Source organism: Gymnoscopelus braueri (genome assembly GCF_963280865.1).
Source record: "Gymnoscopelus braueri genome assembly, chromosome: 5".
Taxonomy (NCBI): domain Eukaryota; kingdom Metazoa; phylum Chordata; class Actinopteri; order Myctophiformes; family Myctophidae; genus Gymnoscopelus; species Gymnoscopelus braueri.
Genome location: NC_137606.1, coordinates 32,517,344 through 32,543,988, shown reverse-complemented (window position 1 = coordinate 32,543,988; position 26,645 = coordinate 32,517,344). Strand labels below are relative to the sequence as shown.

The following is a 26,645-nucleotide window of genomic DNA, read 5'->3' as shown; positions in this document are numbered from 1 at the left end:
CATTTTTCAATCTTCTGCCTGTGTTTTTATCCCTGTTTATGTGTATTTTCTAATGTGAGGTTTACAGAGACACCTTGGGGTGATGATGCACCGTAAACAAGTAAAACTGAACTGAAACAGATGACAAAGTATCTGAAATAACATGTCATGTCCCACTTTGGAGAAACACTATTAGTACGTTCAACACAAGGCAGGAGGTACATCATCTTCCTAAATGTGGCCAATAATGTATTAGTATTATTTCTTCCTCTTCTTTCCACACTCACTGACAGTTATGAAAGCAGTGAGTTACGTGCACACACACAAACAATTCCTATTATTAATTACCACATATTCAACATGTCAGACCTACTGAAGATTGAAACAACAAATAAATATAACCAAAAAAGTAATAAGAAAACAATATATATAAATCCTGGTCTTTAAGCACTTTCAACCTTTCCTGACATCCCTATTTTGGGAATGAAATTATATTTGAAAATTGTGAACAGTTTCAATAAGAAATTTATAAATAATTCTCAAAGACTTTCAAAAAGAATTATAACATTTCTTAGATAGTGAAAAAAACAGCCATTCTACAAGCTCATAACACGATGTATATTAGTCATACGATGAAGTATAGGGCTTCAGTGGTTAAATAATGTCATGGCCTGAATGTTGGCGCAGGTATTGCTGTAATTGCGCTAATGTTGCATTCATTTTCTGTGAAGTGTAAATTCTCTTCATATTGAAAATGAGAACTTTGCATCTTTGTTCTACTGACTATACTGACACACACCCTGTATTTCCCTTAAAGGGTTAGTTCAGATTTTTTGAGTAAAAAAAACTAGCGTCATTTGTATTGTTGACCTATTTCTACCATATAGAGCAGGTTTCGTTCAATTTCAACCCCTCTGTCACTGTACTAATGTTTGTGTCCAGAATCACTGCGCCGCGGAAGCCTACTCACGCACAAAATATATGACACAAAAAATAGTACCATGTGACAGAGGGGTCGAAATTGAACGAAACCTGCTCTATATGGTAGAAATAGGTCAACAATACAAATGACGCTAGTTTTTTAAATTAATTTATTTTTAATGAGCGGCCCCCACCAAATCTACTAATCTACCGGAACTACTTCATATTTATCAGAACCGGACCATAACTCTGACCACGGGACTCGGGCAATCAATTAATACCTTTGCAACCACTACATTAATGGTAAGTATTTCCTACAGAAAATACTCAAAAATCTGAACTAACCCTTTAAAGGGACTACACCATGAATTTAAACTTTTCCTTCTTTTTTGTGTGTTTTTGGTCTCCCCTACCTCTCTTCTATCCCCAAAAACACCCAGTTTGAACACTCAGGCTTTCACAGCATATGTGGGGTTTTCTGTAAATTGGTCTCAAAACAGACCAAACTGATTTTAACCCGAACGTGACGTCACGTTCGGTACAATCCCTCCCGTTTAGTCTACTTGCCAGCCCATAGAGCCCCATTGTGAACCCGGAAATGTTGAGTACACCAAAGTTTTATGTTAGAAATGTTGAGTATGGGTCCCCAGCATGTGGAAACTGCCGGATGCTAACTTGCATATGTTGAGCAATTTTCAGAATTAGCGAAATTAGCTTTTATTAGCATAATCACCTATATGGACAATATCTCAGCAATAGTCCCGGGCCTTAGGGATATTTTCGCGCTAATCAGTCTTAAATGCACCAAATTTGGCCCAGATGTAGCCCAGGGCATGCGCTAATGATTTAGCTTGGGCGCCCGAGCGGGCGACCTTTGGGGTCGCCATAGCGGCCAAATCCAAAATGGCTGCCATGTAAAACGGTTTTGGCTGTAACTTTCGAACCAGATGAGCTACAAATACAAACTTGGTGTCTATTTCATGTTTTTTGACTATTGCAAACACATTGGAATGCTTATCATTACGATTGGGTGTGTCTTGAACCCTAATTTGCATATTTCCAAGATGGCGGCTATGTGAAAATGTTAACTTTTCACACTTTTGGCAAACTTGGTGTCTATTTTATGTTTTTTAAGCATTAGAAACATATGAAATGCTCCGATTTTCTGATTGCATCCATCTAGAGCACTCTAATTTACTTATTAACAATATCAACACTATCCCCAAAAAGGTATTCAACATTTTCACCCAGAACACTTTTAGGAACAACCTTAATAAGCAACCTTTGTTACACATATAATGTATTTGAAAGATAGAACAATGGGGTGCAGCACATTCCTATTGATATAGATAGGAGTATATGAAACAATCTTACAATTAATGCACAAAAACTCTGTACGTGCATACATACGTCCTTCTATAGTTAACTTATCTCGAGAATTGTCCAAACGACCAACTTCAAACTTGGCACGTGGGTCGCCGCTGATCCCAGGGACATTTATATGACCGGCGTCAAGTTGGTTGGATAGGCGGTTGTCCAGAACCACCGATCCAAACGATATGCCTCTCTCTGAAGACGGGGAGGGTGCCGCAACTGTGGCAATCTTCCTGCATTGTCCCGGTGCCTAAGAAAAGTCGCACCTCGTGACTACAGGCCAGTGGCTCTGACATCAAAGGGCATGAAGACCTTTGAGCGTCTGGTACAGAATCAACTGAGACCGATGGTGAGTGAATACCTCAACCCCCTTCAGTTTGCATACCAGGCGGACATTGGGTTTGATGATGCCATCATCTACATGCTAAACAGGGCATTCACACACCTTGACACCCTGGGCAACACAGTCAGAATCATGTGTTTTTACTTCAACACTATCCAGCCACAACTGCTTGCTGAGAAGCTTGCGTTGATGATGTGGACCACGGCTTGGTGGCATGGATCACAAACTACCTCTCGGGCAGACCGCAGTATGTGAGACTGCAGGGTTGTCAGTCGGAGGTGCTGGTGAACAACACGGCTGTCCCCAGGGCACAGTGCTGTCACCTTTCCTGTTCACCCTATACACATCTGACTTCCGATCAACTCCAAGACATGTCCCCTACAGAAGTTCTCAGATGACACTGCGGTGGTCAGCTGCATCTCAGGTGACAACACTGTTGAGCACGATAGCATGGCGAAGGACTTTGTGGACTGGAGCGAGGCAAACCGTCTCCGGCCCAATGCTAGCAAGACCAAGGATGATGGTGGTGGACTATGGCACGACCAAGAGGGTACCTCCGGTCCCCAGCACCATAAATGCTGAGGTGGTGGAGATTGTAGCCAACTACAAGTTTCTAGGAGTGCACCTGAACAGGTTGTTGGACTGGTCTGACATACTCTAATGTAGGAGCAGGCTGTTCTTCCTGAGAAGACTCAGATGTTTTGGCGTGTGCAACAGGATGCTGCAAATAGCTGGTGAGGAAGGTGGGCTCCGTCGCGGGGACCTCACTGGAGGGGGTGGCTAAGGTGCGTACAGTGAGGAGGCTGGACGCCATCATGGCAAACACCTCCCTCTCCCTTCACAAGGATATAGTGGGGCATCCCGGGGTAGATTCACTTACCCCGGGTGGAAGTGTTTGAGACTTGACATGTCTTTGCTGCAGGTAGCTATGAGGATTTACAACGAGACACACGTTGGTCGCTCTGCCAGGTCAACTGTCTATAAAGAATACATCACATGGATGCACCTGGGACGTATCATCAGTGTTGTAGCCTGAGGTCATAGGGTGTTTCGGGTCTCGCAACATACAACCTCGCCCAGGTGACCCAGCCGGGTACCAACGTACGTTACCCACGGTCAGTCCTATAGGGAAAGACAGGGCCACTCAGTCCGCTTCTCTGAAACTACTCTGCCGGAACTACTCTGCCGGAACTCGGGGAGGCTCTGGCACGTGGAGGGACTAGGCTCTGTGGGTGGCCTCCTGGCCGGGCTCCTCCTTCGTCTCACCAGGTCCAGGACCTGAGCGCTGTACCAGATCCGCTGCACCAGATCCTCTGCACCAGATCCGCTGTAACACCCCGATCCAAACATTTCCTTCTGGTGTGATGGTTCCTTGGGCCGGTTTGCTTGAATGGCCCTCCTAAAGGCCTCACCGTGGGTTTGTTGAGCTTCTTCCTCAACGAAGACACAGGCTGGGGGCGCTAACCCATACTGCTCCCGGTCATATAACTTGGAATAAAAGATGTACCAAGGACTCTGACCTCTAATTACACTTAGATAGTTATTGTACTGATTGCACTGTGGACACTTTGTCACTTTTCTTTGCATTGCAGTGATTGTACTGGTTGCACGGTTTGACAGGACACAGTAACCTGGTGTTATTGTTATTTTTCTGCATAGTGCAGGATAGTTTGTACAGGTGTATACTTTTGTTCTTTAGTGATGGTTCTTTATTGTTATGTCTTACCTTTGTATTGCTGTATACATTCCTTACGTAACTATGTAACTCTGACTGCTGTGCTGCCTCTGGGTGACTGAAATTCCCCTGTGCGATCAATAAAGGTATCTATCTATGCCCATATATGGGCATGCCCATTGTGCTTATATGTTGTAGTCTGGACCCCTCATTGTTGGTGAGGCATCCTCACATCCACATAATCAGGTGCTACTGTGAGATCCAGTGTTGCCTTCCTCCGCCCATGCACTCTTTTCCCATGGCCAAGGAAGGCTGATGTAGTATCACATCCTGCTAGCGCATGGAAGAGAGGAAAAGCCGGAGTTTGTTACACCTTATTATGTGGATGTGAGGAACATTGAGGTTCTACACAACAAACCTTGTTGTGTGGTTGTGTGCGTGGCCCACTGGCTATTATCTGTATCAATAGGGATGTGCGCCACTCCATTTTTCTAATGTTCGGTAAAATGTGTAACATACATAGGTTGCTTTTTTTAGGTTGTTGATAGTGGTCATATTGGTAATAAGCTAATTAGAGTGCTCTAGATAGATTTAATAATTAATCTGAGCATTCCAATGTGTTTCTAATGCTTAAAAAAACATAAAATCGACACCAAGTTTGCCAAAAGTGTCAAAGGTTAAGTTTTCACATAGCCACCATCTTGGAAATATGCAAATTAGGGTTTCAGACACACCCAATCGAAATGATAAGCATTCCAATGTGTTTGCAATGGTCAAAAAACATGAAATAGACACCAAGTTTGTATTTGTAGCTCATCTGGTTCAAAAATTACAGCCAAAACCGTTTTACATGACGGCCATTTTGGATTTGGCCGCTATGGCGACCCCAAAGGTCGCCCGCTCGGGCGCCCTAGCTAAATCATTAGAGCATGCCCTGGGCTACATCTGGGCCAAATTTGGTGCATTTAACACATTGAATGCCAAAAACGGTCCGGACCGTTTTTGAGGGTCCAAACGAGAAGTGCCGAAAACGGTCCGGACCGTATTGACCCAATTCTATTTTTATACATGTGGGCCACGTGGGGCGCTAAAACGATACTTTGACATCACCCAAGCAGTTTCTGAGAAGAAGAGGCTGGATGTGGCTCCATGTCAAAAATCCTTCCGGTCGGCGTTTTCAATGTTATCTCCTTGATTAAAAGCTTAATATCTCCATTTCTTTTTAATGTGGTGGAAACGAGCCGTTTTCGATCGGCGATCACGCTGCAATGGAGGGTCGCGTTGGAAATATTATTGTTCCAGGCGTTAGTCGGGACCCTCCGCCGTCTCGCACGCACGCTTTGTTTACATGCACTTCCGCGTCAGGGCTTCTCACAGCACGAAATGTATAACGCAAGTGGATGGAAGAAATGCTGGCACTCAACGTATAATATTTTAATAAACCTCTGGCACCCAATGTGTTAAGACTGATTAGCGCTAAAATATCCCTAAGGCCCGGGACTATTGTCCATATAGGTGATTATGCTAATAAAAGCTAATTACGCTAATTCTGAAAATTGCTCAACATATGCAAGTTAGCATCCGGCAGTTTCCACATGCTGGGGACCCATACTCAACATTTCTAACATAAAACGTTGGTGTACTCAACATTTCCGGGTTCACATTCTGGCAAGCGGACTAGTTGTTTCAGTTCCAACTAAACTTTTTTTTTTTTTTACTTTTTCCACACAGAACCAGGAGATAACATGCATACAAACTGGCTCAATAGCGCCACGTGCCAAACAGGACAATGTGGCATTGCAGGTGAAAGTGCTTTATAAGCCAGAGAGAAGTTAGCTGGAATGAGTATATCTGAGGCTTGATTTAGGCTCAAACCTTTTGAAAAACGTTTGAGGGACATAAACAATATATATATAATTATTTTTTTAATTCATGGTGTAAATCCTTTAATACTGCACGAGTCCACAGACACAAGTAACAGTAAGCAACTCATTATGTATGTAGGTTTCTTCATATATTTTTTTTACAAAGTTGTAAAGTGTAAAGACATGGAGTCCAACAGTGCAAGAATACAGCACTGAGAGTAGATAGAGACAGCCAACTACACCATAGTTCAGAGGAGAGCAACAGAATGCAATCTGAGATGAACTATGCAAGACCTTTAGTTAAACTCACAAGCAGTATCCCCCCCAAAGTGTATAAATCCCCCTATGGGAAGCATTTAAGGGGGAATTCCCCCCCCATTTCGAAAAATGAATTTCAGGCCCTGAATGTGCTTTAACAACTGTATATTTGCTACTCTGCGCTCCTCAGCCCAGGTATTCCAAAGCCTAAAGGCTGGACTGTAAAGGTCTGATCCCCTTTAGCCCACCCTTTACTTAACCATGAGGCTCTGCAGCTTGTGAGCGGTTAAAGGTCCCATTAACAGCAGCAGGTGTAGCTTAGTGTGAGACCTCACCAAGCCCTGAACATGTTGGTTCTGGGACACCAGAATTAACTTTTATATTGGTCTAATTCAACCCAGCATTTGTTATGAGGTGTCCACTATAACCAATCCCCCTTTTACTTGAATTTCTCATATAGCCTACTATCTTTGTACAGAGGTGATCATCAAGTAGCACATAGACTAGAGGATACATACAGTAGAGTAGCATCCTTTGTATTGGTAAGACAAAAAGTCAGAGACAAAAAGTCATTCGAATATAAACAGGCAGAAAAATCTAAAATATTGATGTAATATTGTGACGTTTATTTAACTTTTTTCCTTTAACTGGTTTGGCTGTTAGATGAAAGGAGTTAGTTAAGTAGCAATAGTAATAATAATAATGATAATAACAATATACTCAAGCATATTAAACGAAGAGTATACAAAGTGCTTTAAATAAAAGTGCAATTGTTTGGGCCAGTGACAGACTGATACTGTGGCTGAGATAAAGAGACAGAGAGACAGAGGGCTCTATTCACAGGCCAAAAATTCCCCGTTAAATCGGGATAATGGACCTGCGCCGCCCCAATAGGTTATTCTAGCACCTGCTCTACCCGTCACCATTATGCCGACGCCGTTATTTGCGCGTGGAGGTGTGTCCGTGGGCGTGTTGTTGCTATATCCCCCACATTGCAATTCTACAGACACACATGGGTACGGCTTGGGGACGGGGGATAGTGGATTCTAGAAGCACCCGCTGGTTTATAAAATCACCCGTCAAGTGCACACAGACACTACAATGGCTTTGTGCGTTGGACCATGAGCCGTGTTGCCAGCCTTGGAGAGAAATAAGCAACCGCAGTCGCAGGTCTATGAAAACAAAAAGAAGCAACTCTAAGGCCACATGAGCACTTCAAACTACTAACTAGAGCTTTCATATCCCCTAAATATTTCAGCCCGGCTCGACTAATAATTGACAAATTAGACCCAGCCCAGCCCATCAGTCATTTTTCTAAAGAAGCCTTATTTCTCATTAAATCTTGGTAATATATGAATGATCTGTGTGTGAAATGCGCTCTTTCTTTATACAAACCCATGCTCGCTCACTCTACCGCAAATGCCTCTCTCTCTTTGTACAACCCCATGCTCACTCTACCGCAAATGTGCTCTCTCTCTTCATATAAACCGATGCTCACTCTACCGCATATGCGCTCTCTCTCTTCATATAAACCGATGCTCACTCTACCGCATATGCGCTCTCTCTCTTCATATAAACCGATGCTCACTCTACCGCATATGCGCTCTCTCTCTTCATATAAACCGATGCTCACTCTACCGCATATGCGCTCTCTCTCTTCATATAAACCGATGCTCACTCTACCGCATATGCGCTCTCTCTCTTCATATAAACCCATGGTCACTCTACCACAAACGCCACCACCACTCCCAGCGGGGTCATTTTGATTCTATGACGGCTGCCGTCTAGTTATCATCAGTGCGCTCCAAGCAAGTTACATGTCTAGTAGGCTATGTTGTTGACCACGTAATGTAATGTTTTTGGTTTAGTGATAGGCTACTCCGTGGCGCGCGCGCGCCTCATTGTGCTGTCCAAAATAACAGATCTGTAGCTGTCGACACGACATGATGCAGCGCCGTTGATAGCTTGTATGTCTGTTATTTTGGGTAGGTATAGGCGACGCACATACGCATCGCAGCAATGTGTCTGGATTTGAGAGGCTTTGATTGATGTAAACTTAAAGTTTAGCTCTGTTCGGGATTACTGAACAAAGGTGGATGATGAAAGATAACGGGGACAATATGGATGTAAGTTAACTTTAATTAACTGCGTCACTTCAGAGGAAACTATGGAGCAACTTCAGAGATGTTTACACACCCCTGGAATCCATTAGAACGGTGGAAATAGAACGATAACAGCCAACGTGAGTACATACTGTAGGCTATAGACCTTTCCTAAAACTGTCCAATTTATTATACCCATGTGCTACTGTTTGTCTGTGTACCACGTAGGAGCGTTGTCGCAACATGATGTAATTAATTATTTGGGAGCAGCCAGTGTGTACCAATAGTATACATATTTTAAATGGCTTTCATATACTATTCCGGATCTGACTAATATGACAAGCTTATTGTGAACACAATAGGCTACAAATTAATATAAAAATGTATTTGGATAAAATAAAAAAAAAGAAGGAAAACAAGCCCAATGTGGCTTATAATAATCAGACCAGGCAACAGTGCAGACAGGTAGATAGGCTAGAGCATATATTGGATCGGGATGACGGCTAGCGCAGTCTTCTCTTAAAGGCAATGGCTTCTGGCACGGTGATTGGTTTTATCATTGTAACGCCCAAACCACACCTATGCATAATGTAACGGGTAGCTCAGGTGTTTGGCGGGTCACGGGGGTGCCATAGAATACCGAATTTTGCGGGGAAACGCCTCTTGCCTAGTCCTTCATCCCTAATTAGTGGTTTGTTCAAATCTGGCTCTGAATAGAGCCCAGAGAGTTCAAGAGAGGCTTACTAGGACATGGCCAGGAGGATTGCTATTTAAGCTACTCTGATCAGCAGCACAGTAGTGGTGAGCACTGCTGTTGCCGTCACAACCATGCAGTTTACAGAACCATAATTACACACATATTTGTCTCTTGATATATTTTAAAGATATCGGCTATATTTATTCATCAACATCATTGAAATTGTAATTAATTCATACCCTATTTAATTTTGGATATGAAAGGGAAATTTGTCAGAAGATACATTGGTGTAATGTACGTAATGTACATTTCATTTCAAATTTTCATCTAAGTACACAGAAATGTTTGAAATTACAGTTACCTATAACAAAAATTACATTACGTTTTCATAATTTCTCCTTTGTAACCAAAAAGGCCAACCCAGCCTAGCAACAAATGTGATGTGTGCTTTTCTTTTTCATTTTGCTCTCCATGTTCCCTTCCTTCATCAAAGGATATGGGTTACCAATACCATCTGAATCCATAGTTCGTTGAGCTGAACAAGCCGAACATGTAGATCGGCTATTTTCACCACTTTTATATTTTTTGAATGATTAAAAAAAGGATGGGTTTGGACATACAAGGTTTCCACCGACAGTGACGAATTGATGAACCTGATGGCTAAGTCACAATGACCTCAAGTGCCCCTCAACAAGGCACGTGCACAGATGTACGCTGTCAAGAGTGCAGCAACATCCTGTGGAATGCATGGTGGGTGTATCTAAACACCGGAAGCCCCCCCGGAAATTCTGCAACATAATGACTTGCTATGGACTGACTGTCACTGCACAATACACCACACTGGATCCCAGCTATAAGTGCTAGATAGACAGACGGATAGATAACCAGCTAATAATACTGAGGGAATTTCAGGTGTCATCGCAGAAACAGCTAGGTTGAAATCATGTAAGAGTAAAAATATGAAACAATAACAAAGTAAATAAGGTAAGTTAAGCTTGAGTTACTGCAATGTGACTGAATGGATACATTTTAGAGTCTGACAATGAATACATGAATAAATATGAGTAGTCTATCAACAATGAATATGAATGAATATACTATATGTACAGTCTATCAACAATGAATATGAATGAATATACTATGTGCAGTCTATCAACAATGAATATGAATGAATATACTATGTGCAGTCTATCAACAATGAATATGAATGAATATACTATATGTACAGTCTATCAACAATGAATATGAATGAATACACTATGTGCAGTCTATCGACAATGAATATATGAATGCATGTACAGTATATCAACAATGAATATATATGAATGAATATATGAAAATGTGTCCATCAACAGTGAATATGAATGAAGATGCTAGCCAGGATATGCCAGCTTGGACAACAAATTATTTCACTGCCGCAAACACATTTCCCAATGTTGGAATAAAATAATGACCAAATCAAACGTTTTAAGATTCTCGCAAGGCATTAGTCTTGCCGCATGTTCGACCAACAACGAATCCCTTTATTCATTCTGTGGGGTTTCGTACCACCTGATTAATGTCCGGAATTCAAATCAAAGTTATGTTGAAAAATAGCATACTGAAGTAGGTAGCATGTAGTTACAGTATGTGATTTCAGACACAGCCGTGCTGTATTCTTGCAAATAGTGCAATATCCCCAGTCTTTGCAAAATCTCATAATAATCTGTGACAAACTGTGTCTTCTCAAAGTATTTTCAAAGTATTTTCTATACAGATGCTAGGTTTGAAGTTTACCTGCTAAACTAGTGACTTTGTAGCACTTAATTGTTTGGAACTCTTGACCGCTTACCCAAGCCTGTTGTTTGTTGGCTGACTAGAGTTTAGTTATGCCATTTACTCTTCTCTTGCACTTTGGAAGTCACTCTGGATAAGAGTGTCTTATAAATGACTAAATTGAACAAAGTGTAGCAGGGACTCCATGTGCAATTGTTATATTGGGCTGGGGAAAAACCACAACAAACAAAAAAACGTCTTCAAATTTTGTTCAGTCAATGCTACAATTTTGACACATTATGCAAACCACAATCACACCATCTTACATGACATTTCCATAGCACACAATTGTAAAAAAAAATGTATTGGAATTCTTAATTCTTATATTAGTAGGGGTGCAAAGATGAACTGATCCGAATCAGAAATGCGTTAAACATGAACAATGCGACTACAACAATGCAAAAGGTCTGTCAGTCATTGGTTGGAGCCAGCAAGACGTGAGGAAGCCGCCGGGAAAAATATTGATACGACAACTTTTCACATTTGTAAATTGTGGCATTATGAGCAGCTTTTGGAGATGCGCTCTAGTCTGGAGGCCCCTCAAAATGCTAATCTAATTTGGAGACACTCCACCCCCTTATAAAGGGAGAGGATGCACAACCCCACGAATTAGTAATTTGGACATATTTGTTTCAGCTTCTTTGATCAGTAGTTCATTTCTCAACAGAACTGTATTCTGAAGTTCTGTTTTGCCTTTGCTCAAGTGCCCTTCAAGGGTCAAGGTGATTAAGAACTCTACTCTACATTGTTCTAGAATCAAATCCTGACAATGCCTTACTTTCCTGTCTTCTTTCTTCTGAGAACTAATTAACTGAACGGCGAGGACTTGAGTATCCAATAGAACTTCAAAACCCAGCACTCAGGCCCCCTTTAAAATGTGACACCTTTTGCCAAAGAAGGCTTTTCTAAAACGCGTCTGTAGTGTATGCTGCTGCCTGTGCCAAACAAAATAAAAAGAACCTAAAAGGACAAGTGAGTGCTGGTGATCTTTGTGCCTTATTGTGACTCAGGTGTCCACTCTTTAAATGAGCATTTTTAAAGGGAGATATTTCATCTCACATCAAGTGAGAGCATTCTGTCCCACTCCTCTGCACGATCCTCAGTAAACCTTCCAAATAGGATCAGAGGAGACAACCAGATGGCAGCAGCCTAACGACCTGGGATGTTCTAGGAAGCTCAACACGTGCACCAACAGTATGACTAATGCTGAAACAAAAGGCTCATCAACTAATTAACCACAGTAGTAATAAGACAGCCATTACAAAGATACAAAACATCCTCCCATGCGCGCACACACACACACACACACACACACACACACACACACACACACACACACACACACACACACACACACACACACACACACACACACACACACACACACACACACACACACACACACACACACACACACACACACACACACACACACACACACACTTTGTGCTGATTGAAGGGAGAGGATTCAATCTGTGTTTTCCAGATAAGCTTTAAAAAGGAAAGCAAAAGAAGTTGGAAACTATGTTAACAAGTGTCTGCTTTCATCTAGTGTAGTGTTGGTAGGCCTAATAAATCAGTTACCGGTAATAACAAAGCCCAGTTGTTTTTTGTCTGCATCTGCACTCGGAATCACAATTACTGTTTAACAGTAACAGAAACTTGTATTGAAAAAGAAAGAGAGAGAAGTGCTGCAGGGGTCATTCAGTGGCTCTGAGATAGGTGCTCTTTGGTGACACAGGCAGGATCATATAAGCAAAAAGGATTTCCAAAGAAGTACTGCTTGCCCAAAAGGTGTGAGATGCAGACTTAAAAAGAAAAGAATTCCAAGGCACTCCGTCTCACGTGAAAAAATATGTGAATTTATTTAGAGCAAGGCAAATGAGTATGACCATTTGTATTGCAATACAAGAAACTTGTATTGCAATGTGACACACCTTACCCTAACTCCCATTCCCATTTTAACAGTTTATATGAAATTACTGGTGTTATCCAATGCGCTGACCTGAATTCATATTTGTAGTTATTATTATAGGCCTAATAAGATCTTAAGGGCTACATACTGTAGCTACAACGATAGACTTAGACTACCGTCTGTTTGTCTCAAAAGTATAAGTTGTTACCCCTACACATCATTCTAGTGATCTAGATGGAAGTGCTCTTCACCTCCAGCAACTCTGAAAATGTTTCAGTTATTATTCATATGGACATTATAGATTATATCAGTTAATACTGAAAATATATATTTTTCCCATGATGGTGCCCTTTAAATAAAAGCCTGTTTCATTGCATTCCATTTAAGTTGTAATTGTATTATAATTGTTTGTCTAGTCTTGTTTTATTTCTTTTCTTTTTCTATTCCTCTGATTCTTCTCTTGTTGCTTTATTGTTGTGAAATACTTTGTGCTGCTGGCTGGAAAGCTGCTATAGTAATAAAGGTATAATTAATAAAGTTATAACAAAGAGAATACATCTGATATCAATTATCAATATATTATTATAAGAATTGTGCAGGGACAAACTTAGGCAGCTTGACAAAATAAAGACATCAGGAGTTTAATACAAGTGACTTACAGTGAGAGAGCGACTTAAGGATTTGTGTTAACAAGACATACTTCCACTTCCACAGGAAACAGAACAACTGTTGATACAGGACTACTGCAGGGGTTGGACTTTGTGTACCTTTGGTTTTGAGCTACCAGTGACAGTGACACCTTGTCACTCTCAGGGTGATGCTGCAACTGAATGAGCAGAAATAATAATGTAGGCCACTTACCAGACAACCCCAAAAGCTCCATAGCCGATGGGTCTGTCAGGCTCGATATCCAGCTGCGGTGGTAAGTGATGAGAGTGTTGTTGCTGCTGCTGCTGTTGTTGCTGTTGATGATGATGGTGGTGATGGTGGTGGGCTTTGACAGTAGCGACTTGAACCTGGGCAGGTGCTGCAGCTGCCGTGGGTCCGGGGGCTTGTCCAGGAGCAGGAGAAGGGAAGTAGGGTTGCTGCTGACTTGGGTTCAGCATCACCGCTGCAGCGGCGGCAGTGGAAGTGTGCTGCTGAACCGGATGGACGGCAGCGGCAGAGCCAGGGTGCTGCTGCAGGTGGTGCTGGCCTGTGTGGAGGTTGTGGTGCATGTGTGGGGGTGGGATGTGTGGCAGCTGGTGGTGGTGGTGATGAGGATGGTGGGCAGCGACCGCCGAGGAGCCACCGTTGTAAGCAGCCATCATCTTTGCTGTGTTTGTGGCAGTCGTTCCACAAAGAGCCATTCACTCAACGGGGATGAACAGACAGGATAAGGACGAGAAAGGGAGAGGATGGGGAAGTGTGCCTTTAAAGAAACCACTTCCAAAAGTGAAGATGAATGGCCAGAGGGAAACCGTTGCCCAAGATGGATTGCAGTATCTCGATTCATCAAAATTTGAAAAGAGATGTAAAATGGATTTGCCTAAAAATAAAAAAGATCAAACTTATCAGTTATTTCAAATCTTTGCCAGACACAAAACCTCTCTCATCCACCACCTTATCATTAAGCCTCCAAGGGTTTGACCCACTTCCTGGAAATTAATTTCCCAGCTTGCACACCATTAGGCTTCTGCAGCCCTGGCTGCTAACGGAAGGCATGTCGTGATCATTTAGGGGGAACACTATGCAAGTCTGACTTGGACTACATAGGCCTTACAGTGAGTGCACCTGTCAAATATGATGAAAAGCAAAATATGCAGATAGTAAAACAACCCTCACCCCCCTCAACGCCACCCTAGATTTCCCTCATGTTCAAAGTGGCATCTCCCTCTCTCCCCCCTACGACCAAAACAAAAACAAATATTCACTTTCCCTTCTTATCTGTCAAATGTCAAATGGGAGGAAACAGTGCCTTCATCTTTCAGATCCGGCCAATAAGTTTGCCATGGGGTCTTGTTGTCCAGCACCGAGGCTGTGCCCACCACTGTCGGTCAGCTTTGTGTTGTGCTGCAAAAGGGAGATTACAGATGTTATACATAGGCCTGTTATATTGTATCCTCAACGGTGGCCAATGTCCCAAGAAGACCGTGGCTCCTGACCAGATAAATCAAGAGGTGTAGCCTGGCTTAGGCTCAACCACCACAGCGTGGCTTCCACTCCAGGCCTCGTCAGAGAGCCAGACTGCAGCCGGCCACAGAGCGGACACAACAAATCCACATCATTTTTGGACAAAACGAACGAAGCCTTTTGGCTTTTTAATCCAACGCGAAAACAAATCCTCCTTCCTTCCAGGCAAGAGACAGTCAACTCATTTTCATCTGTTCGTCCCGCATGTCCAACGTTGGGTTAGACCCCCCGTCCACTTTGCGCTGCCAAGAAGACATACATCCACACGCACGGAATGATATGATAATGTACACAATAATTAATGTGATTGGTTTATTTCTGTACTCTCTCTCGCCCGGGATGGTGGTGCCTTGCAGGAACTGCGGAAGAAGCCAGGAGCAGGGTACCCAATCTGTACAGAACTCGTGATGGAAGCCCGTTATCTCCGACCGAATCCCTCTTTGTATTAATGCTCCCGAGGACCACGACAGCTCCGACCTGGCAGCGGCCAGGGGTCTGATTTCGGTTTTTAGGCCCCTAGACGTTTAGGAACATGTCGCCGTTGAGGTGACCATAAAAAACTACAGGTCGCAAATAACGCAACTGATTGAAGCGGTTGATCCAACATGGTGAACAAAACCCCAGCAGCGACTCCTCAGCGTTGCCAGATCCTGCGAGAGAAATAAGCGACCAGGTCTATAAAAACAAGCCCAAAAGAAGCGATGCGATGCGTTGTGACTTGTTGTGAGCTTGTAGATCTGCTATTTTTTCTTGAAATAGAATGTGGAATATTAGGAATACACAAAACATTTTCAGATGGGGGTTTAGGGGACACATCATAGAGGGACAAACAAATTCATATTAATTTGGGGGTGCAAACCATGACATGAAAATATTTGTGAACCACTGGTTAAAATCATAATTAAAAACTTTTGGAAGCAAGCCCAGATAAGCAACTACACTTTAGAAACGAGCCAAAAAAAACGCAAACCGCAACAACCAATATTAACAAGCAACTTTACAGGAAAAACAAGCCCAAGATCGCTTATAATAAAAGGACATGGCAACGCTGGCCATGGGATTACATGGAGGAGGGCATCGAACCAATCACGTGGCCGCTTCGGTACAGCGTCATGCCAGATGCCGTGTGATTGGCTCTGCGTGGAGCCACTTGCCAGAAAAGGGTCGGTAAGGACCAATTTTGCCAGATTCTGTGAGAGAAATAAGCAGCCAGGTCTAGAAAAACAAGCCAAAAAGAAGCGACTATGGCCACATGAGCACTTTTACAAGCTCACAACGGTAGATCTGCTATTTTCAAAAAATCTTGAAATAAAATGTGGAATATTTGGAATGTGTCTTTTAAACATTCTAACAACACAAATGGTACGGGGCTTTCCCTGGCACTAATTAAATACATAATTCATTTGGGGGTCCATGACCATATATATATATATATATATACATATATATATATATATATATATATATATATATATATATATATATATATATATATATTTAACAAGCCCAAATAAGCAACTGCACTTTAGAAACAAGCCCCAAAAACCGCAACCCGTTACCCGCAACAACCAATATTTACAAGCAACTTTACAGAAAAAGAAGCCCAAAGTGGCTTATAATAAGCTGACATGGCAACACTAGTAAGGACAGGGTCACAGTAGTGCTCTGATTGGTTAGCATCAGGGCAACAGTCCACGGTAGAGATTCTGTTGTTATGTATAAACATCATATTTATTTACAACTTATTCTAGGCTGGTAGATGGAGGGTTTTAACACCCACCACCACAACAACTCTAAAACTAATTGGATGTCTGAGTTTACAAACACACAAAGACTGTGTATTCACTATTCGTTGACACTAATGTATCTCAAACTCATTAGATCAGCTAAAATCAGCGGTTGCCAGACAACAACCTAGCCAATCACAGCGCGATTGTTTATCTGGGCTCTACACAACCTATCACAAAGTTTGTTAATTACGCTTATTACACGTTATTACATAACTGATTTCCCCCCAATTGTCATTGGACATTTTAATTCGGAAAGTACTGTGAGTAGCTAAGCAGTGGTGGAAAGTAACTAAGTACTGTACTTAGGTTAAAACATTGTATTTATTTATACTGGAGTATTTCCACTTTTTTTTAACTGCTACTCCACATCTCGGAGGCAAATATTGTACTTTTACTCCACTACAATTATTTGAAAACTTAAGTTAGTTACTGTTACTTTGTAGATTTTGATTATTATTACAAAACATACATTAACCACTTCAGCCCTATTTAAACTTTGGCTATTTGAAAATAGCTGATCTACAAGCTAGATCTGCCATTTTCATTTTTTACTTTTGGTACATTAAGCATATTGTGATGCCAATACTACTGCATTGCAGTATTGATACTTTTACCAAAGTAAGTTGTGTACTTTTTCCACCACTGTTGCTAAGTACATTTTGTCTCGTCAAAAATGGAGTTCCCTCCTTACTTAGCTAAGATAACTGTAGCCTAGGTTGTTATCCTGTACTATAGTTTATGAGGACACTCCGTCGACCGTCGTTAATATCCATCCATGTTGATCACGCACCATGGCTTGGCCACTAACCAAAAGAGGAAATAAAACTGAGGCTGTGTTTCGATCTTTTTTATAAGATAAATAATCGGCAAAGAAATGCTGTTTTGAGTAACCATATTCTAGGCTAACAAACTGAATATTAAACTGACATAATCTGATGCAAGTTTATTTATTCAACCAGGTCAAAAACATTGAACTTCATTCCCATAATGTTCATCAGATATGGATAGGCTAACCAAAAAAAGAAAAGAAAAGCATACACATAATATAACACCAGCCCTTTTACCACAAAAAAATAAATCCATATTATAGGCAGAGATTCTATGAATGTTTATTTTATAGTGCAAATTATTAACTTAACCCTTTATTTTATTATTTCAAATGTTGAAATATCTTGCCCTCCTACTGCTGCTCTTCCAGGATGACTCATTGACTAGCTTGCATCCTACATAACTGTGGTGCAAATCCTTTTTGCAGGTCTATCTGTCTGTATGTATTGACTGTCTCTTCAAAAGTAGACCAATCACCACTCGTGCCCATGACACCGTGAAATGCCTGATGAGGTGACACTCGTGAAATTGGATCAGGTTGTAAATGTATGCATGTTGATATTTGGTGAAGTATTTATAAAGATTGCCATTTCCATTTGGCCAAATGAGGCCATCATCACACTATATGAACACAGGCAGCCAAGCCTGTACATTGCAGCTTCACCACTGAAACACTGAAAACTACATTGTGAATTGTGTGACTTTATTTACAAACTGTACACACTGAAACTTAATATTGATTAGCAAAAAATTGGAGAGGGAGGCCATGTCTTGTTCATGTGTAGCTAATATCCAAACAGTCTGTAGGCTACATTAGATTTGTGCACACTCAGGTAGGTTGCTTCAAGCTACTAGAAGCAAGTACCCCTCGATGCAATCTACACGATGGGGCAGGGTACTTGCTTCAAAACCTCTGATACAGGTCATCAGGGTCGACCATTGAGCTAGGGATCGACTTTAACACTAGCAGGTGGAGTGGAAGACTCCGCCCACTTTCGCTCCCTGGCCAACCAGGTTGTTGTATTCAACAACAGCCTTTTCTGTCTGTAGAACTCTGATCTCCACCCCTTTCTGCTTCACAAAATCCAGGGTGGAGGAAGGAACCTGGGACAAGAGGAGGACAGCAATGGTAAGAGGTGGTGGAAGTTTGTTAAAATAACAACACCTATGAGGGCAGGTCTTAACAGTGATACTGAGTACAGAGATAAAAATAAGTTATCAGTTATGGTTGATGAGTTACACACCATCGTGCAACAAAGTATAAATTAGGCATAAGTGCAAAGTCAAAACTCACTCAGCTCAGTTAACAGCCAAACAAAAACCTGAATTCCACACCTCTTCCTGACTACTCCAATGGATACTGATAATGTCATTAACCACTTTCAAATAGGCGTCAATTTGGGCATGTCATTAAAGGCAAATATTTTCAAAAACATTTTTGAAAATAACAGATCTACTAACGCACATGTCATTAGCTTGTAGATTGGCTATTTTCGATGTGCAACACCATCATAAAACAAAAATATAAAATAGGGTTAAAAAGTGGTTTGGCTGCTGGTAACCAGCACCTCAATTCTCAAATCAATCAGCCCCAGCACCTTGGCCCTTTAAATGTGAACAAATATTCCACGTTGCTATACCTGTAGTCTCGCGTAGCCAGACAACTATTCCACAATCTCCGAATGCTATATAGAGTCTGGAACTACACCTCCCGAAATCCGAGAGAGGAAACTGGCATTTCCGTTCACGAAAATATACTTTAAAATATCTTTTATCTTTAGTTTCCATTTCTGCTAAGCAGCAAGCTATATATACTTAGATGATTTTGATTTATATTTGGATAAATTTGCGCGACTGTAAAGATGAAACGGAAGTGGGGAGGAGGCTTCACATCCAGTTTACATTTTAATCATGATCAGAGCTTCCGAGTCCCAGACTGTATGACCGGAAACATTTGAAAATTGTGGGAGGCAACAGTCTGACCACGCAAGACTATTATACCTGCAGAGCTTCACTCATGCCCCTGCCAATGACTAGCAGATGGATGCCCTTCCTCAGAACCTCCTCTAGATCTGCTGGTTGTACTCCTGGGTGATGCTGCAGCAGAAGAGTTAACACATCGAATCAAGACAATTAATTAATTTACACATTTACAACGGTGACATTCTACTATGTCACCGTTTTCTAAATAAAGGGCAATGAAGTTGGCTAATACAATACTTTTAAGTACATTTTATGTTAGCAAATGTTCTGGTACATTAGTTATCACACTGTTCTAATTTACATTAGACATCTAATGTTGTAACACAGCTCTCCAGACATGTCTTGTTTCCTTAAGAGTCTTGACCAATAGAGTGATTCTGATTTCAGGCGAGGTCTGTATACAAAGGTTCTGCTCTCATACACAAATCCAAGCCAAGTTGTGTAGAAAGAACATATTTGTTCTTACGAAAAATGTCCACCTATCTTTGTGATATCAAAATCTAAAACAAATCTCTATAAAGATGTATTAAATTAACACTTAGAAGTTGCACAAAGATTATATGATCATAGAATTTAATCCAATTTAGTGTTAAGTCAAAGGACTCGATACAGAAAGACCCAGGTCTTTCCACTCACGTCAGTCCCCGTCTCTCTCCAGTCCCAAGCACGGCTGCCTCCAGGCCACACCTTACAGTCCTTGTAGGTGGAGGAACATCCCTTCACCTTCATGTGACCCCAGGAGAGAGAAGTGATCTCTGGTGAGGACATGGCGAGGTAACACTTCCTGCTGGAAGGGAAGGGTAAAGAGCAGAAAAGTACATACTTTAGGCTTAACTAACACTTTCATCATTTCAATGCTTTTTCCATAATATTATTTAGCTATCCTACATTAATCTCTCAAGACAAACTTTCAATGCATTGAAGGAAAAAAAAGGTTTATCCTGCATTAATTATTCTACATACATGGGTAACCAGAGTGAATCACTTCATTCATACAAGGAATTCTCTTTTACATATGGTGCTACACAAAGATGTTTAACAACCATCACACGACTACTGACTGAATGGTCATACAGGTCATACATTAGTGCAATATTGTATCTAAAAGCTCAGCTATTTTCAGCATGCGACACTGTTATACAACAAATGTATGAATCAGACATTACATACATATGTAGAAGAGCATGCATTCAGACAGTAGACTTAAGTAACTGATACATAGACAACACTTTTATTTTGTCCAATGCCTTTTATTAAACATGTCAGCGTATTCCTGTTACTTTCTGATGTAGAATGGTGAATTGTAAGTAAAGAGAAGTCCAGCGTGCTTCAGCCAGTAGAAGGGAGAAGGGCTCGTCGGTGCTCAACAGGGACAACTTGCATTAGAGAAAATAATACCTGGGCACTTCAGGAGAGACTACCCAAATAAAAGATACTGGAGCACTATTTTATTTGGGTAGTATCTCCTGAATTTTCTCTGATGCAAGTTGTCCCTGTTGATTATTTTCTTGTCCCTGTTATTTTCTCTGATGGTGAATTTGAAGGTTTGTATTGGTGATTTTGATTGATTGATAGTATTTCATGACATAAAAAAGAGCACAAAAGCACTTTCTGACGTACAGTCATTGTATCACAGAGGATGAAAACACAATATAGCCAGAGGGCTTTATTGTGTTCGTTCACAATTGAATTTAGTATTTTAAAATATATTTTCGTGAACGGAAATGACAAACAGATGATGAGCACACAGTTTAGACACGATGCAAAAGAATGATATTGCATATAATTTAAACTGCATAAGCAACACTGAAAGATCCATAATGGTACTGCAGCTACAAGTGGAAGAGCTGTGTAAATTTACACTATGGTGTCATGGTTATGCTTATGGCATAAACTGTACTGTATCACAGAAACAGTATGCTGCACTAACAATAGCAATGATAGTAGAATTTATTGAAAAGAGGTGTACATCATTAATGGTGAATTACCAGTGTAGGACCCCTGACATTCTGCATGTATCCTGGATTGGTATTGTAGTTAAAGTCATGGACCCCCTGGTTGATTTTGTGGGCCTACTTCTTTTCATAAACTGTAGAAGGGTTTCAGTAGCCGTCCCACACCCAACCCCACAAGTTGGGTTTGGTTTGGTTAAGTTAGGTTTTTTTTATTACATTTTCTAGTCCTGTGTAAAATGTTTATGTCTTAAACATAAATTGGTCATGGAATATGTGTGCCATTAAAGAGATGTAAGCCATTCAAAATCTTGTGTTATTCATAGCTGAAAATGGCTGGCTGGTTAGCTGTGAGTTATTTGTGTAGCTACTGTAGCTACACTGTGGCTAACAAGCTTTCTATGGGAAACAAAATGTTTCTATTAAAGGTAAAGCTAAAATATATGAAAGTAATGGGATATATGATCCTGTTGTTAAGAGTTGAATGACCTATATAGGGAGAATTAATAGAGCAATAAAGATATTTGGCTGCTTACCCCCTTGCTTGCTGTCAACAGAGAGGTAAATGTCAACAGACAGGCCACACCTCCAAACTTCTGCCTCCTGCTTTTAAAAAGGGACTGACCCTCAGTGGTGGAAAAAGTACTCCGATTTTGTACTTAAGTAAAAGTATCAATACTGCATGTAGAAATACCCCATTACAAGTAAAAGTCCCGAATTCAAAATGTACTTGAGTAAAAGTACAAAAGTATTGGCATAAAAATATACTTAAAGTACTGAAAGTAGAAGTACTCATTATGCAGAATGTCCCATTTCAAGTTTTCTAAATGTACAAAAATCTTTTGAAAATAGCCATCTACAAGCTCACAACGCGTTGTTTTCAAATAGCCAAAATATCTACTCTAGAGCTTAAGTGGTTGCTCAATATCATTACAAAAGGTCTAGGACTGAATAAACCTCCCAAAGCCAGAACCATGGGGCCTAATTTCTGACCGTTCTCCTATTTAAAATAAAAGTATGATTAAGAAAAAACTACCATACAAAGTCCAATATATAATATATATAAAGCAATTATAGAAATCTGTTTAAACTTTGACATGTCACAAAAAGAAATAACAGACAGAGGATTTAACCCACATATTTTAAAGATGAACTATATATCAATCACATCTAACCTATAGCCTTTATCTCCAAAGTAATGTGAAAAATAAAAAATAAAACAATTATTAAACAAAGATAATGCATTGAACGGCAGGCAGTTAATAATACACCTATATACGACAATATGAAAATGAAAACAATCAATACTGTTCAAACACCAAAACCACTTCACACAAGTCACTTGTGTGCTTATATCTTTTCATGATTCATTTTATTTCTACACATAGAGGGGAGTGCACCGTTCCTGGAGGTACTGCAATACCTGCAAAGTACTGCAATACCAGGTCGATGCGTGGAGTGGACGGAGCAAGCCCCTATTCCATCTCCCAGTTCCAAAAATCAATTTAATATATAGTCCCCGGGTAGGGGACGTATCAGATATTAAACTGATAAGAACAGATACTACACTTGATCTTAGCCAAAAGGCCGAGAAGCGATGCCGATAAGCCCCACGAGAACGTTTTTTTCTTTTTAAATAAACAAATCCGAAAAAAATAACATTTACCTTTAGTCTGTAACTATTGGCGTTATGCCATAATACGTAAATAAACTAGTTTTATCCGTTTATCTCAAGGCTGCTTCATGCTTCTTCGTCATACGACGGTGTCGCGCACCAAGAAGAACAATCGATCTACAAGCTCACATCGCTTGGCGTCCGAGACGCGATGTGAGCTTGTAGATCGGGTGTTATGTGCATCCTGATGACGCATGTTCACCATGCACCAATAAAAATGTGCAAGAGCTATATTATCAAAATCTCTTTTTACAGGTAAATGTATTTGCTCAACTAGGGGAAAGCTAACTTATAACATAAGTTATGGTATGTTATAACATAACAAAAAACAGATCTCACACATAAGATACCTCATCATCAATCCCCCCAAATCCTCCCAAAGGCAGGCAGACAGACAGACAGACAGACAGACAGACAGACAGACAGACAGACAGACAGACAGACAGACAGACAGACAGACAGACAGACAGACAGACAGACAGACAGACAGACTGATTGATTGATTGATGTAGTTTATTTAGTAAGACATGAGAATAGTACATGACAGTACATAACAGTACATGGAAGTACAAATTCACAATACAAGGTCTACTAAACTGGAACTCTCATTAAGCACGCAGCTTGTTTAAGATGAGAACTCCATGCACACAAATCATGATGACATATAAAGAGGAAGACAGATATACACACTACTATACAGAATGTCATACAATCAGCTTTCAGGTTACTGGTATGAAGAGAGAAAAAAAATATATATATACAAAAGAGGAAAATGAAGGAGGGGGGGGGTAGGTTAAGACTTAGACAGGGGCCATTTTCGAATTGCAGCCTCCTGAAGGTGTATCTTTAGGGCAGTTTTGAAAGTGAGTAGGGTTTTACACTCCTTTACTCCTTTTGGTAGGGCATTCCACATTTTTGATGAATAGCATGAGAACGAGTTCATTCCCTTAGTTGAGCCAAATCTGTGTTGAACATGATTTGTGGAGCTGCCTCTGGTGTTATGATCATGGACTTCATTAACATTTTGGAAGTATTTTGACAAATACAGGGGGATCCCAATGTTGTGGTGTATCTTGAAGACCAGGCCCATAGCAAGTTGCTGGATATAGATAGAAAGACAGACAGACAGACACGTACGCACATACATACATACATAATTTACAAACATACATAGATGATGGATGGATAGATCTCCACCAGGCCGGGTGGCATATCCACGGACGGCTGTGTCAAGGTAGCTCTCCACCGCACCGACGTCGGCGGCGTTAAGCGTTGGGAAGCGTCTGTGGACGAAAATCTGTGGGCGGTGTGCACACTGTCGGGTCGGGTCGTAAGTTGTAGGGAAGCGTCGAAAGCCGACCAAACTTGCTCGGTTATTATATTGATCAGTAGTTGAAGCAAAATTATATGGCCGTGTGCGCATTGCGCTGCCACTTGTTGTAGGCCGCAGTGGTTATTGTTTTAATTAACATTAAATACAAAAGATATACACCAAAATAATCTTAATACAGATAACCTTGTGCCCATGCCCTAAGCACCCTGAGTGCAGTAGTTATCTTGATAATTTTTTTTCAGACCTTACAACCGCCTGATCTCCCGACTTCATTCGACTGCCAGTCTGTAGTAGTCTGAACTTGAAGAAGTCCGTTTGGTGCAGAGCTACCTTAAGAGGCAGAAAGTGACATTGCAGGGATGATGTGCTGTATTACATAAACTGTACAGGGCATAGGCGGTATACGTGTTGATAATGTGTTTTAGAAGTGATGTGATAATTGAGCATAGAGCTGTGGTTACAATTTTGAGGTACTTTTACTTTATTTAAGCATTTCTGTCACAGGGCAGCCCGTGCCCTATACACAAACACTGAGGACAATGCACACACACCTAACAGCGCAGCGGCTTCCATTTGACTAACTTTGCCGGCCGGCTTTGGAAATGTGTGGAAGTGTTGGTTCATGGACAGTGTTCAGTTCTTAACATCCCAATGCATTGTAAGTTTTTCTGTTTATTGAATAATTGATAGTGGTGCTAATCATGGGTGTGGACACCCCAACTGTTTCTCCTCTGCAGTGCTGGCAGTCCTATTGCAGGATGCCAAGTACTGTAGAGGAGGAGGGGTGGGTGGTCTGTCTGTATTCAAGAGCAATAATTGAATGGTCTTTTGAATATAGCGATGGGTGAGAAATGTAACTTTGCATCTCCGGAATTGTCTAATTTTTGGAGCCTTGGCCAATCGGTCACTTTTACAATTTCCATTTGTCGATACTTTATCCTTCTCCTACACTACATCTCAGAAGCAAATATAGTACTTTTCTACTCCACTACAATTACTTAAAAACTGCAGTTACAAGTTACTATGTAGATTTAGCTAACCAGTTACTGCACCTCTTGTTGCTGCTATGACACCTGAATTTCCACACAAGGATCAATAAAGGCGTACCTGATCTGATCTGATCTTAGTAGCACTCCTGGACTCAAGAGTCTCAACAAATAGAACATATCTCATAAGGAGAGCTAACTGCTGCCATCTGTGGGTCAGGTTGTGCAATTACAAAAATATTGTCTCTTGTCTCTAACTTGGACTTCTCTCAGAGAGAAAGAGAGATTATAGATATAATTTATACGATACATATATTATGGGGTAAAAATAATATTATGGGGTCAAAATAACTATTTAACCTATTTAATTATCTTTTATACCATATCTGGATGAAAAATATAGAAAAATTTGATTTTTCTGCTGTTGTTTGTCTGGACTCTCATCTGTGACAGTCCAGCAATACTGACAGGGGGTTCAAACCCCCAGACAGTTTCAACCATATTGAACCTGTCAGGGGTTCAAATCCCCCCCACCAGCATCGCTCTCAGATAGTCATCACTGAGTCACTCAAGCCTCTCCACCACGGCAAGGTCACAGCAATCGGAGAGGAAGTGGCCCTGAAAAGGACCGTTATTTTTCTTTTCTTTTTTTCCTTTAGCTACAGCTCATTTTGATAAAGAGTGTGTAGCTCAAAACTTCACTCAAGCACTCATTGGGGTGAAACATTTTTTTTTAAACTGAAGCCCAGCAGTGAGGAGCAGTTTCTTACTACTTGTTTGTTTTCAGGATCAGCACACCTGCCTCTTTATTTGGGATTGTGCGCGTGTTTCCTTTTGCTAGCTGTCTTTAGGTGTTGATCAGCTTCAACAGCTCCTCCAACACTTCCGTGCTGGAGAGCCCATCATCCTCCTCCTTCCTGTAGTTGTCAAGGAACTCTTTGTAGAGAAGAGATGGTGAGGGCTTGCTTCTCTTATGTGCAGG

At 41.0% G+C, this 26,645-nt stretch overlaps 2 protein-coding genes across 5 annotated transcripts in view; both read right to left on the bottom strand.

The window, feature by feature from the left end:
* nlk2 (nemo-like kinase, type 2) overlaps positions 1-15,718 on the bottom strand; it is a 30,977-nt gene extending 15,259 nt beyond the window's left edge. The window contains exon 1 of the mRNA XM_080429548.1: positions 13,806-15,718. Coding sequence (XP_080285674.1) covers positions 13,806-14,293 — 488 coding nt within the window. The 5' untranslated portion in view covers positions 14,294-15,718. The remainder of the gene's footprint in view (positions 1-13,805) is intronic.
* A 2,729-nt stretch (positions 15,719-18,447) lies between these two features.
* Positions 18,448-22,271, bottom strand: LOC308085525 (mth938 domain-containing protein-like). Of its 4 annotated transcripts, none has more exons than XM_080428719.1 (4): positions 22,206-22,271; positions 20,354-20,504; positions 19,736-19,831; positions 18,448-18,838 (listed from the first exon to the last, which is right to left on the bottom strand). In XM_080428719.1, exons 2-4 carry the CDS (start codon positions 20,483-20,485, stop codon positions 18,698-18,700), a joined length of 369 nt encoding a protein of 122 aa, XP_080284845.1. In that variant the 5' UTR covers positions 20,486-20,504; positions 22,206-22,271; the 3' UTR covers positions 18,448-18,697. The 4 variants fall into 4 exon arrangements, with proteins under 4 accessions (XP_080284845.1, XP_080284846.1, XP_080284843.1 ...); XM_080428720.1 differs by having other exon boundaries at positions 20,354-20,501; positions 22,206-22,270; XM_080428717.1 differs by lacking the exon at positions 22,206-22,271 and adding an exon at positions 21,706-21,937.
* Positions 22,272-26,645: the final 4,374 nt, after the last annotated feature.